The sequence below is a fragment of the Protopterus annectens genome, chromosome 10.part0 (genome assembly GCF_019279795.1).
Source record: "Protopterus annectens isolate FY-2018-M chromosome 10.part0, PAN1.0, whole genome shotgun sequence".
In the NCBI taxonomy this organism is placed as follows: Eukaryota; Metazoa; Chordata; order Ceratodontiformes; family Protopteridae; genus Protopterus; species Protopterus annectens.
This window is the reverse complement of record NC_056744.1, coordinates 628,187,049-628,203,427: the sequence shown is the minus strand read 5'-3', so window position 1 is coordinate 628,203,427 and position 16,379 is coordinate 628,187,049. Positions and strand designations below refer to the sequence as shown.

Sequence of the window (16,379 nt, the reverse complement as noted above, 5' to 3'; positions counted from 1 at the left end):
ATAAGCAACTTTGCAACAAGGTAAGAGGTCTACCAGAGCTATCTCTACCTCTTCTGCCTTTTGGGCCAGACTGCCAATTGATATCATTTGTGCTGTAGCATCATGGGCAAGACCTCATACCTTTAGTACTCATTACAAAGTTGATTTGGCCTACAGGGAGAGGGCCTCTTTTGGTTTCACTGTTATGAAGAATATTCTCCCTTGAGCCACCTGAGATAGATGGTGCTAGGGACGCTGGCCCATCCAGTAAAGAATGAAGGAGAGATAGGACATCACATGAAGAAGTTATGTACTCACCATAACGTTCCATGTGTGTTGTCCATCTCAGCTTCATTCCTCCTTCCCCCAGCCTTTGGTTCCTGGAAGACCGAGAGGATTTATTTGGCTTCAGATATTCGCTGACCACCTTCTTGGCTTGTAAGGTAGTAAACATTTTATAGGTATATATTATTATACCAGCAAAGATGATCTTGGGAATTCTCTTGGGCATCATGGGATAGGGTGTAGACCACAAGCCAGTTGAAGACCTCGAGCTTTTGTAAACAGCCGAATCGGAACCGAGGATCGGTTTCGAACCTAACCAGTAAAGAATGAAGGCGAGATGGACAAAACACATGGAACGTTATGGTGAGTACATACCTTCTTTTTTTCTGACAGACCTATGTTTGTTTATAAAAATAGGCCCAGTTTTAAAGCACTTTTGGAAAAATTGAGTAGCCTGACATCTGGTATTGGTGTGACAAGGAAGTGTGGTCACTGTCCACAGTGTAGTTTTATTAATACGGGGTATAAGGGTAGATGTGAAGTTGTTCAATCTCGCCATTCATTCTTCACTGATGATGATCCTCGGCTCCGACACAGCCATTAGCAAAGCTCAAAGATTACCAGTAACTTGAGACCAAACCCCTTATCCCATGATGCACTGCTGGAATTACCTCAGATCTAGTTTGCTGTGGCACTGATCTCTTGGTTTCCAGCGTTGCTAGAGTTTTTTTGTGGGATATTCTGCATATTTGCATGTTTTCTTCATTTTTTCTTATATACACACACACACGCACACACATATATATATATATATATATATATATATATATATATATATATATATATATTTTTTTTTTTTTTTTTTGGATATACTTAGACTGTTGTTTAGAAGTGTTCCCCTTTCCGTTTTATAGCTTTTTCTTCTAGCCACGTTATTCGTGACTTTTTTGCTTCTTGGCTCTTGGCCTGTAGTACTGTAGACTAGTTTAGGAGTTTATATTAAAATTCTATATTGTATTTTATATATATCTAGAGTGGCCCCTTTGGACTTTTGTTTGTGATGGTGTGTTTTTTGATCATAGCAGTTGTGATAGTTCTTCATAGTTTGATAGTTTTTCTATATATATATATATATATATATATATATATATATATATATATATGATGTCTGAAGATAAAGAAAAACACCTGAAGTCTGGCTTTAAAAAATGTCCAGACTGCGGACAAAAAATGTCTGTAACAGATGCACATGTTCAGTGCGTTTATTGTTTGGGTGAGGTGCACCTTCAGGAGTCCTGCAGTATCTGCCACTCCTTTTCTACTAGGGTGCTGGCTGAGAGGAAGAGGAATTTTATAGATCGAGGTCTCCTTAAACACCCCTTTGTAGAAGCTTTGTCTGACCAGGATGGGGCCAGCAAATCTTCAAAATCTTCCTCAGAGTCTGACAAAAAAAATTTAAAAAAGTGGAATATACTGTGACTTCGGCTCCACAGACTTCGGAGCCGACAGTCTGTTCTTTTCGGAGCCGGGACTCTGGTTTGGAACCCGTCTCTGAGACTCCCTCTTCTCCACTTTTCCAGTCGGCACCATCGGTGCTTTCTTCCAGGTCCTGTGTTAGCCTTTCGGATTTGGATATGGATCGACTGGTACAGAAGTTGTTAACTGCGCCAGGCCTAGCTAAATTGCTGTCAGTTCGACCCGGGCATCGGAACCGAAAACCACACTTCCGGAATTGACTACTACTCCTCCTAGGTGTACCGGTCCTTCGGAGCCGGAGGAGGCCAAGTTGATGATTGTAGAACCCTTGGAGCCAACGGCTGTTCCAGTGTCATCGGCTCCATCTGCTCAGACGTCCTCAGTGCCGACCAGGGACTCTAGGAGCCGACACTCCCCTGTCGGATCCGGGGAGGATAGTCGCACTGACTTGTTGGTGTCGACTCTTCCTTTCGGGGCTTCGGCTTGGGTGAGCTCGGCTCCTACCTCGAGCTCGGAGCCAACGGCATTGGTGCGGGAGGGAATCTCTGTCCCTTGGGGTCCGTTGACTCCTTCTCATCGGAGCCGTGATGCTTTCGAAGCCATGAGGCGAGTGTTGTCTCCAAAGACTTCCTCATTACCAGGTTTGGCCTCTTCTTCCCTTAAAGTGCTTGTGTCTGCTTCTGCTACCATCGGTCACCTCAAGTGTAGAGACCCAGAGTCTCAGATAGCCCCACTGGGCACTCCCTGCTCTTCTGAGAATTCCCCACTGAGGAAGTCCCCAGAAAGAGACTGTGCAAGAGGAGGCACTTGGACTCCCCACAGGAGTTCTTGACATCTGACACCGACTTGGATGAGTCAGAAGGGTCCCCTCGATCCCCCACTGAAGACATCTCCTTTGCGGAGATACTTGAGATCCTTAGGCAGAGAGGTGATTGGCAGTCCAAAAGCTCTACTGAGGATGAGTCGGTTCTTCTGAAGGCTTTCGGGTCTCAACCTTCCACCTCCTGGGTGTCTCCACCCTATGATAAGCTTATGTAATTGGTCTCTTGTAGGGCGTGGGAGTCACCGGAGTCCATGGAGCCTGTCCCTCGGAGGCCTAATACATTTATTTCTGCCCCTGTGGATAAACCCTTTCTGTCTAAAGGCCTTTCTGTTGATGCCATGGTGGTGGCAGCAGCCACCAAGAAGGAATTGTCTGAAACTTCTGCGTCTATCCATCCTCCTAACAGAGAGTCCAGGATCATGGATAGATATGGGAAATGAATGTTCAGTTCAGCGACTTTCACTCTTCGATCACTGAACTATCTGACCCATTTCACCAGACTGCAAAGAGATGTCCTTAAGGAGCTGGGAGATTCTCTTCAGGGTACTGTAGCGGCAGGCATCTCTGAGAAAGTTTCTGCCCAGCTTGCTACCCTTAATTCCATTGTGAACTCGTCCATGCGTCGCATATCATATGCAGTTGATGGTTCGAGTAGGGCTGCAGGTACAGGGATTGCTTTTCACAGGCATGCCTGGATGGCCTCTGTTCCTTTGCGGAGTCTTTCAGATCTTCATTCGTAAACACCCCATTTGACGGCTCATCCTTGTTTGGGCCAAAGGTAGAGGAAACATTGACCAGGTGTGAGCAGGAGGGAAAGACTCTGTCTACCGTCAGAGTCCGTTTTTCCACCTCTACTCTGCCTTATCCCAAAGACCAAAGGGGAGGGAAGATGTAGTTCCAGAAAGCCCAAGGAGCATTTCAGGACACATGTGGAGAACCCCCCCTCCAGGGGCAGAGGAGGGGGTAATAATGGAAGAAGCCCTCACGGCAGAGGGGGTTCCACAACACCAGGGTGACAGAGATCACTTCTCTGGCCAACCCTACCAGCGCTTCTGAGAGGATGTCCGACTGTCCTGCTCTGGAGGCGGTCGGGGGGTCACTTATCTTTGTACCCAGGAGCCTGGCTAGATATTACAAATGACAGATGGGTACAAAGCATCATTTCCAGAGGGTATTTCATACCGTTCTCCGCTCCACCCATTCCCGTCAAGAGAATCCCGGACGTTCCACCCAGTTACAGGGAACAAGCAACCACAGAGGTCTGCAAGTTGCTAGAAAAAAGAGTCATCCAGCCAGTCCCAGCAGACCAAACAGGATTCAGAACTTACTGAAGATTATTTTTGTTTCCAAATAAAACAGGGGACTGGAGACCCATTTTGGACCTCAGCAGACTAAACCAATTTAGGAAAAAAGAGAAGTTTCGGATGGTCACGCAGCCAGTCCATACTTCCTTTTTAGGGAAGGACAATTGGATGTGCTTGATCGATCTCAAGGATGCGTACTACCACATAAAAATGGCCAGACCATCCAGAGATCATCTGCATTTCCAGCTTGGGAGCCAGTCACTACCAGTTTCGAGCCCTGCCCTTTGGTCTCACAACAGCCCCCAGAGTGTTTACCAAATGTATGGCAGTGGTCACGGCTCACCTGAGGCGTCTAGGATTCCAGGTGTTTCCATACCTAGATGATTGGTTCCTTACCTCCACCACCAGGCATCAACTGATTCAAGCAACAGAATTCACTCTGATAATCTGCAACCACTTAGGCATTACGGTCAACTTTGGAAAGTCTGCCTTGTCGCCATCGTAGCATATCGTCTTTATAGGAGCAGAGTTAGACACTTCAACCACCACTCTACGTCTTCCATTTGAAAGGGTATCAATTCTTTGCCAACACATCACTTCATTGGTGTCCAAGAACAGAGCTCCAGCCGTAGAGGTCTTGAAAGTACTAGGTTTGATGGCGGCAGCAATTTTAGCCATTCCATTGGCGAGGATGCATATGCGGATTCTTCAATGGCTCCTGTTCACTCAATGGTCTTACCAGGAATTGCCAGTGAACCATATGATTCTGATTACAAACTCTTGCAAGAGGGATCATCAGTGGTGGTTGACGTCTCTACATGTCACAGTAGGATGCCCCTTTGTACTCCCCCCTCCAGTAGCGACTGTGACCACAGACACCTCCCTGATAGGGTGGGGGGGGGGCATTTTCAGGGAAAGACTGCCCAAGACACATGGGCAGATCAGGAGTCACATTTGTATGTCAGTGTTCTAGAGATGAGAGTGGTACTTCTGGCGTTGCAGTACTTTCAGGACTCTCTTACTCTAGGAACAATTGCCATACAGACAGACATGTCAGTGGTCTGGTATTTGAACAAACAGGGTAGGACCAAGTCTTACCTCCTTTGCCGAGAAGCCTTCAGAGTTTGGCAGTGGGCTGTGTCATCCCAGCGCTTTCTGTTGGCAACATACATCCCGGGGAGATCCAACATAACAGACGAGCTGAGCAGGGAAATTTTGTTGCCACATGAGTGGTCCCTCAAACAAGAGTTTGTGGACAGGATTTTCTGTAAATGGGGCCAGCCTTGCTGCGATCTTTTTGCCAGCCACATCGACACAAAATGCAGAAGCTACTTTGCCCTGATACCCCCTCTGGGAGAACCCCGAAGAGATGCACTGATACACGATTAGCCCCCGGGTCTCCTCTATGCATTTCCCCCAATTCCACTGATACTCAGATTTTTACAGAAAGCAAAGTCGCTGGGAAGGACTGTCATTCTTATAGCCCCTCATTGGCCTCGGCAAATTTGGTTTCCATTTCTTTACCATCATCTCTTGGAGGATCCATGGATCCTGGACCCAGTTCCAGACCTTCTGACACACCCATCAAGGGACCTCCATCCTTCCTTGCAGTCACTGAAGCTAATCGCTTGGCTGTTCCAGTTCCCCGTATAGCCAGGCTTCATAATCTTTCATATGACACAAGTCAAATTTTGTTGGCCTCCCATAAACCTTCCACCAGAAAATTGTATCGTAATAAGTGGAAGAGATTTTCCATTAGGGCTTCTAACAAGAACCTTGATCCTTACCAAGCTCCTTTGTCATCCATACTAGAATTCTTGACTAACATTTTTCACAAAGGAGCGGCAGCTGCTACCGTTAGGGTCCAGTTAGCAGCTATATCTAATTTTCATCTAGGTATTGATGGACTAAATATTATGCAACACCAGTTATCCAAGGCCTTCCTCAAAGGTACCTTTCACATGAGACCTCCAGTGAAGACTCCTTATTCTCCCTGGAACTTGAATTTCATGCTATCCCGTATTATTCTTCCTCCCTTTGAACCAGCATCATCTAGTGAACTCAAGTTTCTGTCATGGAAAACTATTTTTTAAAGTGGCCATTACTTCTGTCCGCAGAGTGTCAGAGCTTCAGGCATTATCTATCAAGCCCCCTTATATCAGTCTCGAACCCAGGACCTTGTACACACTACACTGTATGAAGTACCACTAAGCCACAGTAGATATTTCAGATATATGATTTTTCATCCTGACAGAGTATCCCTTAGGACTAACCCTTCCTTTTTGCCTAAAGTATGTTTTGAGACAAACATCAATCAAGTTATTGAATTGCCCTTTTTTTCCCCCAACCATACCAACAAATTAAAATACGTGCTGCACAAACTTGATGTCCACAGACAGCTTAGATAATTATCTGGACAGAACAAAAGACATCAGAAAGTGAGACCAGCTTTTTGTTTCATTCTCTAAAGCCAGAAAAGGTAGACCAGTGGCTAAAACAACCCTTTCTAAGTGGCTTTCAAATTGTATCACTTACACTTACTTATCTGCTAATAGGCCTTTGCTGCATAAAGTGAAGGCGCATTCAACCAGAGCAGTCTCTACTTCTTTGGCCTTTCAAGTGAAGTTACCCCTTGATAATATCTGTGCTGCAACCACTTGGTCTAAGCCTCACACTTTTATCACTCATTACATAGTGGATAAGGCCTCCAGGGACAGGGCTTCCTTTGGTTCTATGGTCCTGGAAAATGTAATCCCGTGAGCCACCCAGGATTTAGGGTGCTAGGGACGCTACTCATCAGCGAAGAATGAACGACGAGATTGAACAAGTTCACATAAAGAAGTTATGTACTCACCATAACGTTCCATGTGAGTTGTTCTATCTCGCCTTCATTCTCACGTCCCTCCCTCCATCCCCCACCTGGCTGACAGTTGACCTGGAGACTGACTTCATCCTGGTTATTCAATGTTTCTTCCTGTCTGGGGAGATTAGTCCTCTTACTAGGATATGGTACACGCAGCAAACAAGATCTGAGGTAATTCCAGCAGTGCATCATGGGATAAGGGGCTTGGTCTCGAGCTACTGGTAATCTTTGAGCTTTGCTAACAGCCGTGTCGGAGCCAAGGATTGGCTCCGAACCCATCAGTGAAGAATGAAGGCGAGATAGAACAGCTCACATGGAACGTTATGGTGAGTACATAACTTTTGTTTTTCCAATTAAGGTGAGTAATAGTAAAGTGTTTGAAAGATGGAACTGTGGGTCACAGAGGGTGATGTACCTTGCGACCTGTGCATCTTCTCCCACGTATTCTGTGGGAAAGACAAAAACTGCTCTTTATAGACATATTTACTAACACAATTATAGTATACAGCAGACTGTAAGAGTGCTGTGGCAAGACACTGCGTTGGTTTTAAAAGTTACATTTTGGTCTTGGAGCAATTTCAGTGTTCCCCATTTATAGGGGACTGGCACAATAATTTGTACCACCAGGAAATGTTATGCAGCTTAGACTGAATGCGACTAGCCCTCCTGGTTTAATACAGATCACTTTCTATTAGTAGGCAACTAAAACTGAGGGCTAGTAGTGTATGAAGATTTATTTTACATGTGTTCTTTATTGTTTATATTCTGCACTTGTAGTAATCTTGTTGTATTTATTACAGTCACGTAAAGCTAGCTTTTTTAACAGTGTTTACTTCACCTTTTCCATGTGAAGTTTTTTAATGTGCATGGCTCTTTAAAGCAATCTATTTCCAAAGATGAGGCTGTTACCTGTTGATTGGTTTGCTTATAGGTGTGATGAGTGGATTCTTTATAAGTGAGCTCACTTTTAGCATTTCTTTGCTCTGATGATGTCTATATTAATCGAAAAAGGTACTTAATAAACATTGAATGTTTTTTATTTGAGTGTAGAAGTATTTTATTTTGTGATTAAACTGAGATTCTACTTTATTCAACTGGTGGGACTGATTGTTAAATCCACCGAAGTGAACACAGATTCCTTAATGTTGGGCACCTGCTTTTGCTGGATGTTTTTGTTATTGTTTTTTTATTTTATTTTATTTGTTTGCTTCCAGTTCCAAATATACATTTGTTTTTTGTGTATTTTATATGATATATAGCAATATATGTGAAGTATAATGTTTGTTAATGTGTTAATATAGTTTAATTACTTTTGTATAAATGTAAATTTGCCTATGTCACAAGTGATAATTCAATAAAGGTATGTTTTAAAAAAAAAAGGAGTGATACAAGAGTAAAGCCATGAGTTAGCTAGAAATAATCTTAGTGTCTGTTTAAAGGGTTGGAGATAATCTTTTGAATTAAGTGTAGTAGAATTTGAGTTCCAGTTCTTGGCTACAATATTAGAGTATGAGGCATTTCCCTCAGATTTTTTTTTTTTTTTTTTTTTTTTTAGCTTTGCTGGTAGAGAGGATTTTTTTTATCACTCAACTGAATAGGTCTGATGGTGATAGTTACAGAGGATAGTCCTGAGAGCTGGACAAGCTAAAAGTTTGTGTTATGAGTAGCTGGGTATATGTCAGGTGATGTGGTAGTTCAAGCCAAGTATGTAACAGTGATTGGTTTCATAGGTTCTGTTCTTATTTCATCATTATTGAAGCTTGTAGATTTGTGAGGATTGGTGCACCATATATTGGTAGGTGGTAGCTAGAGCTGTTTTGCAGAATAATTGAGGAAATTTATTTTTATAAATATGGATAAGTTATAGATCTTTGTTAGTTAGTGCTGATATTAGTAATTTAGTTTAGGATCCCCTTTTTAGTGTATATCTATTATATTGCTCCCACTCTGTAGGACGTACGCTTTATAGTATTGTATATGGTAGAGGCTTGGAATATGCGGGAATATTATGATTAGACAAGAACTAGTAAAGGAGGGTAGATTATACATTTTTACCTAGATTATATTCCATTGCATTTATATACATGAAATATGCTTTTTTATATGTTTTAATGAATCACTAAATAGATCAAAGATGTTCTAGCCTTATACTTGAGCGTAAAAATACAGAACGGCTGATTTCTCTTTAAGTAGTTCATAGCACTCCACTTCACTTTGCATCAGACGTATGGTGACGCTCTGCGGTTTTAGAGTGATAACACTGAGAATATGCAAGCAATTGAACCAAGTTTGAAATATATTTTTAATTTATTGTGCTACGAAGCTATAATGTTTCTGTAGTTATGGGCATTTGTCCGTTTTTAAACACTGCTCTTACTTTTGTAATTGATATTTCATTTTAAAAACTTGAATGGGAAGTTGATGGAATGCAACTTCAATGTATCTGAATGCTTATGTATCACATACTCTGCAATAGATTGGATAGCATAATTATATTGATTGGAAGCACTTGTGGATTTGATGAGAATGTGAGTACATAAAGTGTTTTATTTTCATTATTTGTATGGTCTGATGAAGCCACTTGCTCGGTGGTGAAAGCGCTAACCAACATTAAATGATAGCTTTTATTGAATGGTCTGATTTGTGCTATATGAGAAAGGGAGCTGTGTTTCGTTTCACTGTTATTACTTTTCTTGTTTGGATTATCTCATCGCATCATTACAGTGATTCGTTGACTCATTGGGTGTTTTGTTTGCTCTGTTATAATTGAGGAAATGTTTTGGTCTGTATAGCATTCTTAGCTTTAGATTTTTTTATGTTATGAATATGCAGATCAAATTTGAGGTTGTCATTTGTGGTGCCACCTAATAACTCGCTATCTGAGACTATTTTTATTTCAGTTTTGCTCAGGGAGGTAATTTTGTGTTTGGTTCTGACTAATATATGTGATTTGGGAAAGAAAATGAATAGTTTGTTTAGGATTAGCTGAAAGATGAATATTACTGAGCCATTTTCCTTTTGAATTAAATGCATCTTGTGCAATTTGTTGGAGGTGGATTAGATTATCAGAGGACCATATAAGCGTGGAGTAACTTGCATATTGCATTAATGAGGCCTGGTGGGGTAGTATGAATGTTAATGAAAATATTGAATAAGATGGGGACAAGAATTGAATCTAGAACTGCTGTGGTGATGGACAGTTATGGAGTGGGTGAGTTGTGCCATTTTACAGATTGGTATTTAGTTGATTGCGATATTTGGATTTACATGCTTCACAAAGGCAAATTATTAAAAGTTGAATGCACGTACTTATTGTCTCTCATGGCTCTAACACTTGTAAACGCAAACAGTACTAAAACAACACATTTACCATTAGGAACTGTATTGTATGTAAGAATGAAAATATTGTGAAAATAAAGTATTTACACGGCCCAGTGGTGAAAAAAAATTATCTTGCCATTGTCATAATTTCTTGGAATGGCCAGTTAGTTAAGTTGATGAACAAGCCCCCTAGCAGTGCTGGGTGACTGCAGGCAGTCCCCAGGTTAAGGTTGAGATCCATTTTTTAGTTTGTCCTCATGTCAAATTTGTATGTATGTCAAAACACATACATATGGTTCTTATTAAATGTCATTTAGTCAAATGTTTGCCTCAGTCTAGTATTTATTTTACTTTTCTTTGCATATAAAACACTATAGAAACACTTCCAAAGAAAAAAAAATCTTAAACATAATACTGTATGCTTTCTTACTTCCTATCAACAAAGCTGGTTTAAGACATCTTGTTATTAAATGCAGTGTTTATGAAGACCTTTGCATACATACGTACATACATACACACAGACACACACACACACACACACACACACACACACACACACACACACACACACACACACACACACCTTTCAACTGTACAGATTTTTGGCTCATATTTTTGGTTTGTTCCTCATAAAATCTGTGTTTTTCTGACAAATTATTGGGATGATCTGAGGATTGAAGCCACTAAATAATGACATACATTTGAGTTTCAGACTTCAAATCCTTCAGAAAATGTATGTTAAAACAAATCCTGTTACTCTAACAACTTTCTAAGGTTATAAGAGTAATATTTAAAATATGACCTTACTTTTAGGCCGTTGTTTTCCCATTTTGTCAGTCTTTGTCTAGATTTCTTGCACTGAGAGGTTGAGAGGTATGTTAAAGACTGAAGTTAGAAAATAATGACTGACATTTGAGTTTCAGAATTCATACTTTTCACAAAATTCATACTAATGCAAAACCTGTTGTTCTGTCAACTTTCTAAGTTTGTAAGAGCAATATTTATTAAAATTTTCCCTATTTTTGGCATTTGTCCCACTTTTATTTATGGCTTTGTCCAGATTTCTTGCTCTGAGAAATTTAGAGGTATGATACACATACATACACATACATACACACACACACACACACACACACACACACACATTTGGTCAGCTTTAACAATTTTTTTTTTTTTTTACATTTCCAGCATTGTGGCAGCCCATTCGTATCTATGGATTGTCTGCATGTTGGATGTCCGTAACCCAGGGACTACTTGTATGAGTGCTGCATCCTCTTAACCAAAGTTCTAAAGAATGCTGGAATGAGAGCAGTGTAGGCATTTTCAGTGAAATGAACACAGCTGAAAAAGAATCAGACTATGGTAAAGAATAAATAATGTGGGTAAACTCAAATGTTAGGATTTCTCTCATCTTAGATATACTGGTATGTATTTTGTACTCAAAGTTACTTGTACTGTTTAGCTTTTTTACTCCAGGACTGCACATTCCTCAAAGTACATCAAGAGACTGATGGCAAACATTTTTCTGACAAGAGTTTATTTATTTTTATCTAATATTTGTTTACTGGGAAAGTCCGATTTGGAACGCGCCAGTTTTCACTGGAGGCCCAGGCAGAAATGCTCCAGACACATGTCTTTGTAATGTGTTTTTAGGAAACTGGAGTACCCGGAGGAAACCCACACAAATGTAGGGAGGACATGCAGACTCCACACAGAAGGCACCCCAGTTGAGAATCGAAGTGGAAAACCTCTTGATGTGAGGTGACAATGCAAACTGCTGCACCACTGCACAGTCCATAAAATGTTTAAATGTTTCCCCCATTTCATTTGAAGAGTTTGCTTTCACTTTGCAAAATTACTTCCTCATTGAGTTGTGAGCATATATATTACATGCTTTCAGAAAACAGGCTCACAGGTACTAGTGTGTTACTATGTTAGGATAATGGTATTTAAATTTGATAAGGTTAAGAACCCTCACTTTATAAATCAGTACAGATTTACTGCTTTAATGGTTTTCTGTATTTTGACCCCCGAATTGTAATGTAATCATTTTGATAAAAGGTCATTAATATGATAAGTATAAATACAGTTTATCAGAGAAAGCCAGATTACTTTACTTTATTTGGCAACAGACTTCGTAAAACTATTACTACATCTGTGCAGCAAACAGTCTTTTGGCTATATTGCCGAGTTTCTTGTACCCCATCATTTGGAAGTATTCTTTCCTGTTTTTCTCGTTTTTCATTATGCACCTTCACTACTCATCCTTATTGCTGTGTTTCTACTGTCTTGTCCTTCCCATCTCACAATGAATTCCTTTCTACTTATATGTTTAGCTTTACCACATCATTTTTTTGCACATGCCCATTTTCCTTGTCATTCTAGTAAATCTTCTCTTTTCCTACCCAATGTTATGCAGCTCGTCTCAGTGTTCCCCCACCCAAACACATGCCACATCTGTCCTTCTACTTACACAGGATAATTCTTCCTTTCTTTCTGTCTCTCCCCACAGCTGTTACCCAGATGGTCACCTAGCAGATGCATCAGTACATTTTTCATGTTTGGGCCATCCTCTTTCAGTTCAGTTTTTCCACAGTATTGTGCTGCCTCTGTCCTTACTTTTGCTACGGTAGGAGTCAGAAAGCCCCCCCGCCAACCACAACAACTGAATTTCAGTCATGTTGAAGTCCGAGGTGCTTCCCTCTGTAAGTATTTTGGCTGTTGTACCAGTACTCATACTTTGAGCCCCAATCATAAATCTCCCACTTTTTAAAATTCCCTTTATACCACATATATAGGTGTATTGTTTTTATTCTAATTGCATAGCTTCCAAGGGGCATTTACATTTGTATCCTTTTTCTACAGCTGTATTAACTCTGATCAGAGATACTGGTTTGCTGCTCAAATACAAATCCCTGCTGACTGCAAACATCACTGGAGTATTTTTGCTTATCATTGACTTTCTGACTATCTTGCAAGAAAGTTGGCACAGTTTTAAATTGCTTTTATGTCATTATTTAATGCAGTTTGGGATGGAGAGAAGCATATAGCTGTGCAGGATGTTTTGAATGTGTATTAACTTGAATTAAATTTATTTCAGTATACAGACAGATGCAATCCTATGGAAAAGCATTTGGAAGTAATGATCAACACGTATGGCATTGCTGCAGCACCAATGGCCCCTCAGATGTTTGGGAATGCAGGAAAGGAGCACATGGAGAAATACGGTAAGTTATAATTGTGCTTAACAAAACTTAATTTTTTTTTCACTCTGATATGTATACACACTTTGAATTGTATATTACTGGAGTGCTGCAAAGACTTGATGACAAATATGCTGGCATTCACATTAATGCAGGCTTCCATTCTGGGCCAGCTGTAAGAATATGTGAACCCAGGCAGCCACCCAGGTTACAGTTATTTTTTTCATGGGAGCAAGTCACTCAAACGACTGAGGCACATTTAAAAAACTATTGTCCATTGTTTTGTTCTGCTTCTGCATTTGTTCATTGCTGTGCTCTAGTTAAGCAGAGCCCTACATTCTGCACAGTGGTATCACCCAGTCAGGGTACGTGGCCCTGAACCAGTCAGTGACCAGCTGATGGGCATGAGTCGAATTAATGGTGTACATCTAGTTGTGATGTTCCACTGATTTTAAAAAATCATGGTAAGGCTTTGTATTTGATATGAAAAAAGTAGGTTGTAGAACATTTGAGATATCGGAATTGTTTAATTCAGCTGAAGTTTTGTTCATGTCAAGATGTCACATTCACAAAACAGAACCGTGTAACAGTAGAATGATGCCTTACAGATCGCAGAAGGCAAAGAATGGGGAGATGATGGGTGACTATGATTACTTGACTGTGTGACAGTCTAAATAAAGAGTAAAGAAATTGATTCCAGTAAGGAGTATGGGACAAAATGAATAGGGGAACAGTCTGTGAAGTGCTCAAGATGTGAAGCATCTTTATGGCTCAGGAAGCTTTGGAATGGCAGAGGATGCAAGGTCTGCTGGAGGAGAACATGGGATTGAGAGATTTTAGTGGACTGGCTATTCAGGCAGGAACATTTAGAGGAGAACTGAAGATGAGAAGATAACAGGAGGCATTCAAACAGGATAGAGTTGGCAAAAGTTGAATGAGAGAATAGCAGAGGACATTGGCAGAAGTTGTCAGAGGAGTACAGGCAAGTGGAAATGCACAGAGTAAAGGTGAAGGAAGAAAATGGGAGATGAAGACAAGGTAGAGGGGGAGATGCAGACAATTACATTGGGGGGATAAAGTTAGAGGTGGCCAGGGTAGGAATAAATGTCAAAGGATAAGTAAGAGGGGAGTGGGCATAGAAGGAAAGATAGAGAGCAAAAGAGAGAGACCAGTGGAGAGAAGCACAGAAGGGATGGAAAAGAGGTTACATGTCCCACAGGGTGGAAGGCAACCAGCAACGACAGTGGGAGGGACTAAGGATGGTGAGAGGTGGAGCTGTGTATGGCAAGAAACTCATGCTGGGAAAGGAGAATAGGGTTTTGATGGTAGATGCTTGATCCCAAATATGACTACGAGTCTTCACAAGTGAAAAGTAAGAGACTTTAAGTAAATTGGCCTTGGGACATAGACTGAATAGAATGCGGGAAGAGGTGACCACAGTCATCACCAGTGGGAAGGTGTGGATGTATGTTGGGGTGCATTTAGGCACCAATGATTTTTCTGAGGAGACAGCTAAAATGTGAGCAAGTAGGACCAGAGATAGCAGAGAAATGCAAGAACAGCAGATCAGCTCTTTGCTATTGCATGGCTATTGGAGAGGTCTGGCAGAAATTTGTCAGTCCTGTTTACATATGCTGTGTGGACCTGGAGAAACTGTATATGAATGTTGTGTGGGAGGTGCTATAATAATTCATAGTTTATTAGGCAAGCACTATGCTAGCTGCCCTTCTGGGCCATTTTAAGCCTAGCCAGTTTCCCTTTTAGTGCTTGAATTAACCTATTCCATTTGGTGTTAGATGGGCCTTGCCCATCTGTGGTTGACAACTATATGTATAATCCCCTAGTGAGAATAGCTGAGATCATACCATAGATAATTTGAGGTCACCCATTCATGGGATAAAGCATATAGGAACTACCTCTGTATTAGTAGTACTGGAAACAGTCCTGGGGTAAATTTTCTATTACTCATCCATAGATCCAAGTTGCACTTGGATATGGACAGGAATGAGTTTGTTTTAATGTGGATGGGAAGTCTCCTCCAGAGCAGTGGACCCTCTGCGAGATATACCTGTCCTTCCAAAGTGTTCTGTTGATTTTGCTGTTTAGATCTCTAGACCAGGTATTTCTGATGCCATTTGACTTGTTGATGTGCAGTAGGTCCATCAGTATTGGGTTTGAGGGTGCCATTGTATGCCAGACACAGGTCACATTTTAGCAGGTCTATAGGATATCGAGTATAATGACAGATCTTTGAGTCAGTCCATGAAGAGCATGTTGTTTAGGCCTTGTATCCTTTTAGTAAGGTATCTTTCTGGTCATTCATGTTGATGCATTTGTTTGGATAGATATATGCCAAAGGTGGCGTTATACTCAATGACTTGCCTAATGAGGCTGAGTAAAACTCTCCACTTTGCATGCCATTCAATCCATGTATTCACAAAGCTAGTGTTATGTCTTCATTGTTGGTGTTAAGTAGAAAATGTGTATAGATCTCTGCCAGGGATATACTTTGTCTCCACTTCTGCTCATGCTTTTCATGGACAGGATATCAAGACATAACAAAGTCTGTAGAGTATACAGTTCACGGACATGACAATTTCATCTCCTTAGTTTGCAGCTGATGTTGCTCCCTTGGTCTCAGGTAACTGAGGATGTTCTTTCATATCACTGTTGCAGGGTTCTTTACAGTAGGGTTCCCCTGCCTAGGGCAGCTCAACATCTGGCCAGTATACCAAAGCCTTTAGGTTGCAGTGGGTACTGTGTATCACACATATATGCCCCCTGCACATGGAGTAGGGCATAAAGGTGACATCCAGATGTACTGTCCTCAGAACTTCTTTGTTGCCAGTCCGAATGCCATTTTTGATCATCACTCTGAACGCTTGTTCGTCTGCTGGTTACCAAACCATTTTAAGATAAGTACCCCATTGTTTTTTTTTTTATTTTCTTCTTTATTTTTGCCTTGCTCGGTTGTTAGTTTCATGTCATCCAGAAAGTGGAAATTCCAGTGCAGGAGACAGCTTCCCCATAAAGATCATCACAAGCAGTGTTTTTTCTGTTTTTGTCTGTCCTGTGACCATACGTCTTGTGAGATTTGTCAAGATTTGTCGAGCTTTCGTCTGTAT

The 16,379-nt window shown here is 41.1% G+C and overlaps 1 protein-coding gene across 1 annotated transcript in view; it reads left to right on the top strand.

Moving 5' to 3' along the window:
• Positions 1 to 16,379, top strand: part of SCP2 (sterol carrier protein 2) — an 854,319-nt gene that overhangs the window by 56,985 nt on the left and 780,955 nt on the right. Inside the window, exon 2 of the mRNA XM_044085453.1 lies at positions 13,152 to 13,278. Within this exon, the coding sequence (XP_043941388.1) occupies positions 13,152 to 13,278 (127 nt within the window). The remainder of the gene's footprint in view (positions 1 to 13,151; positions 13,279 to 16,379) is intronic.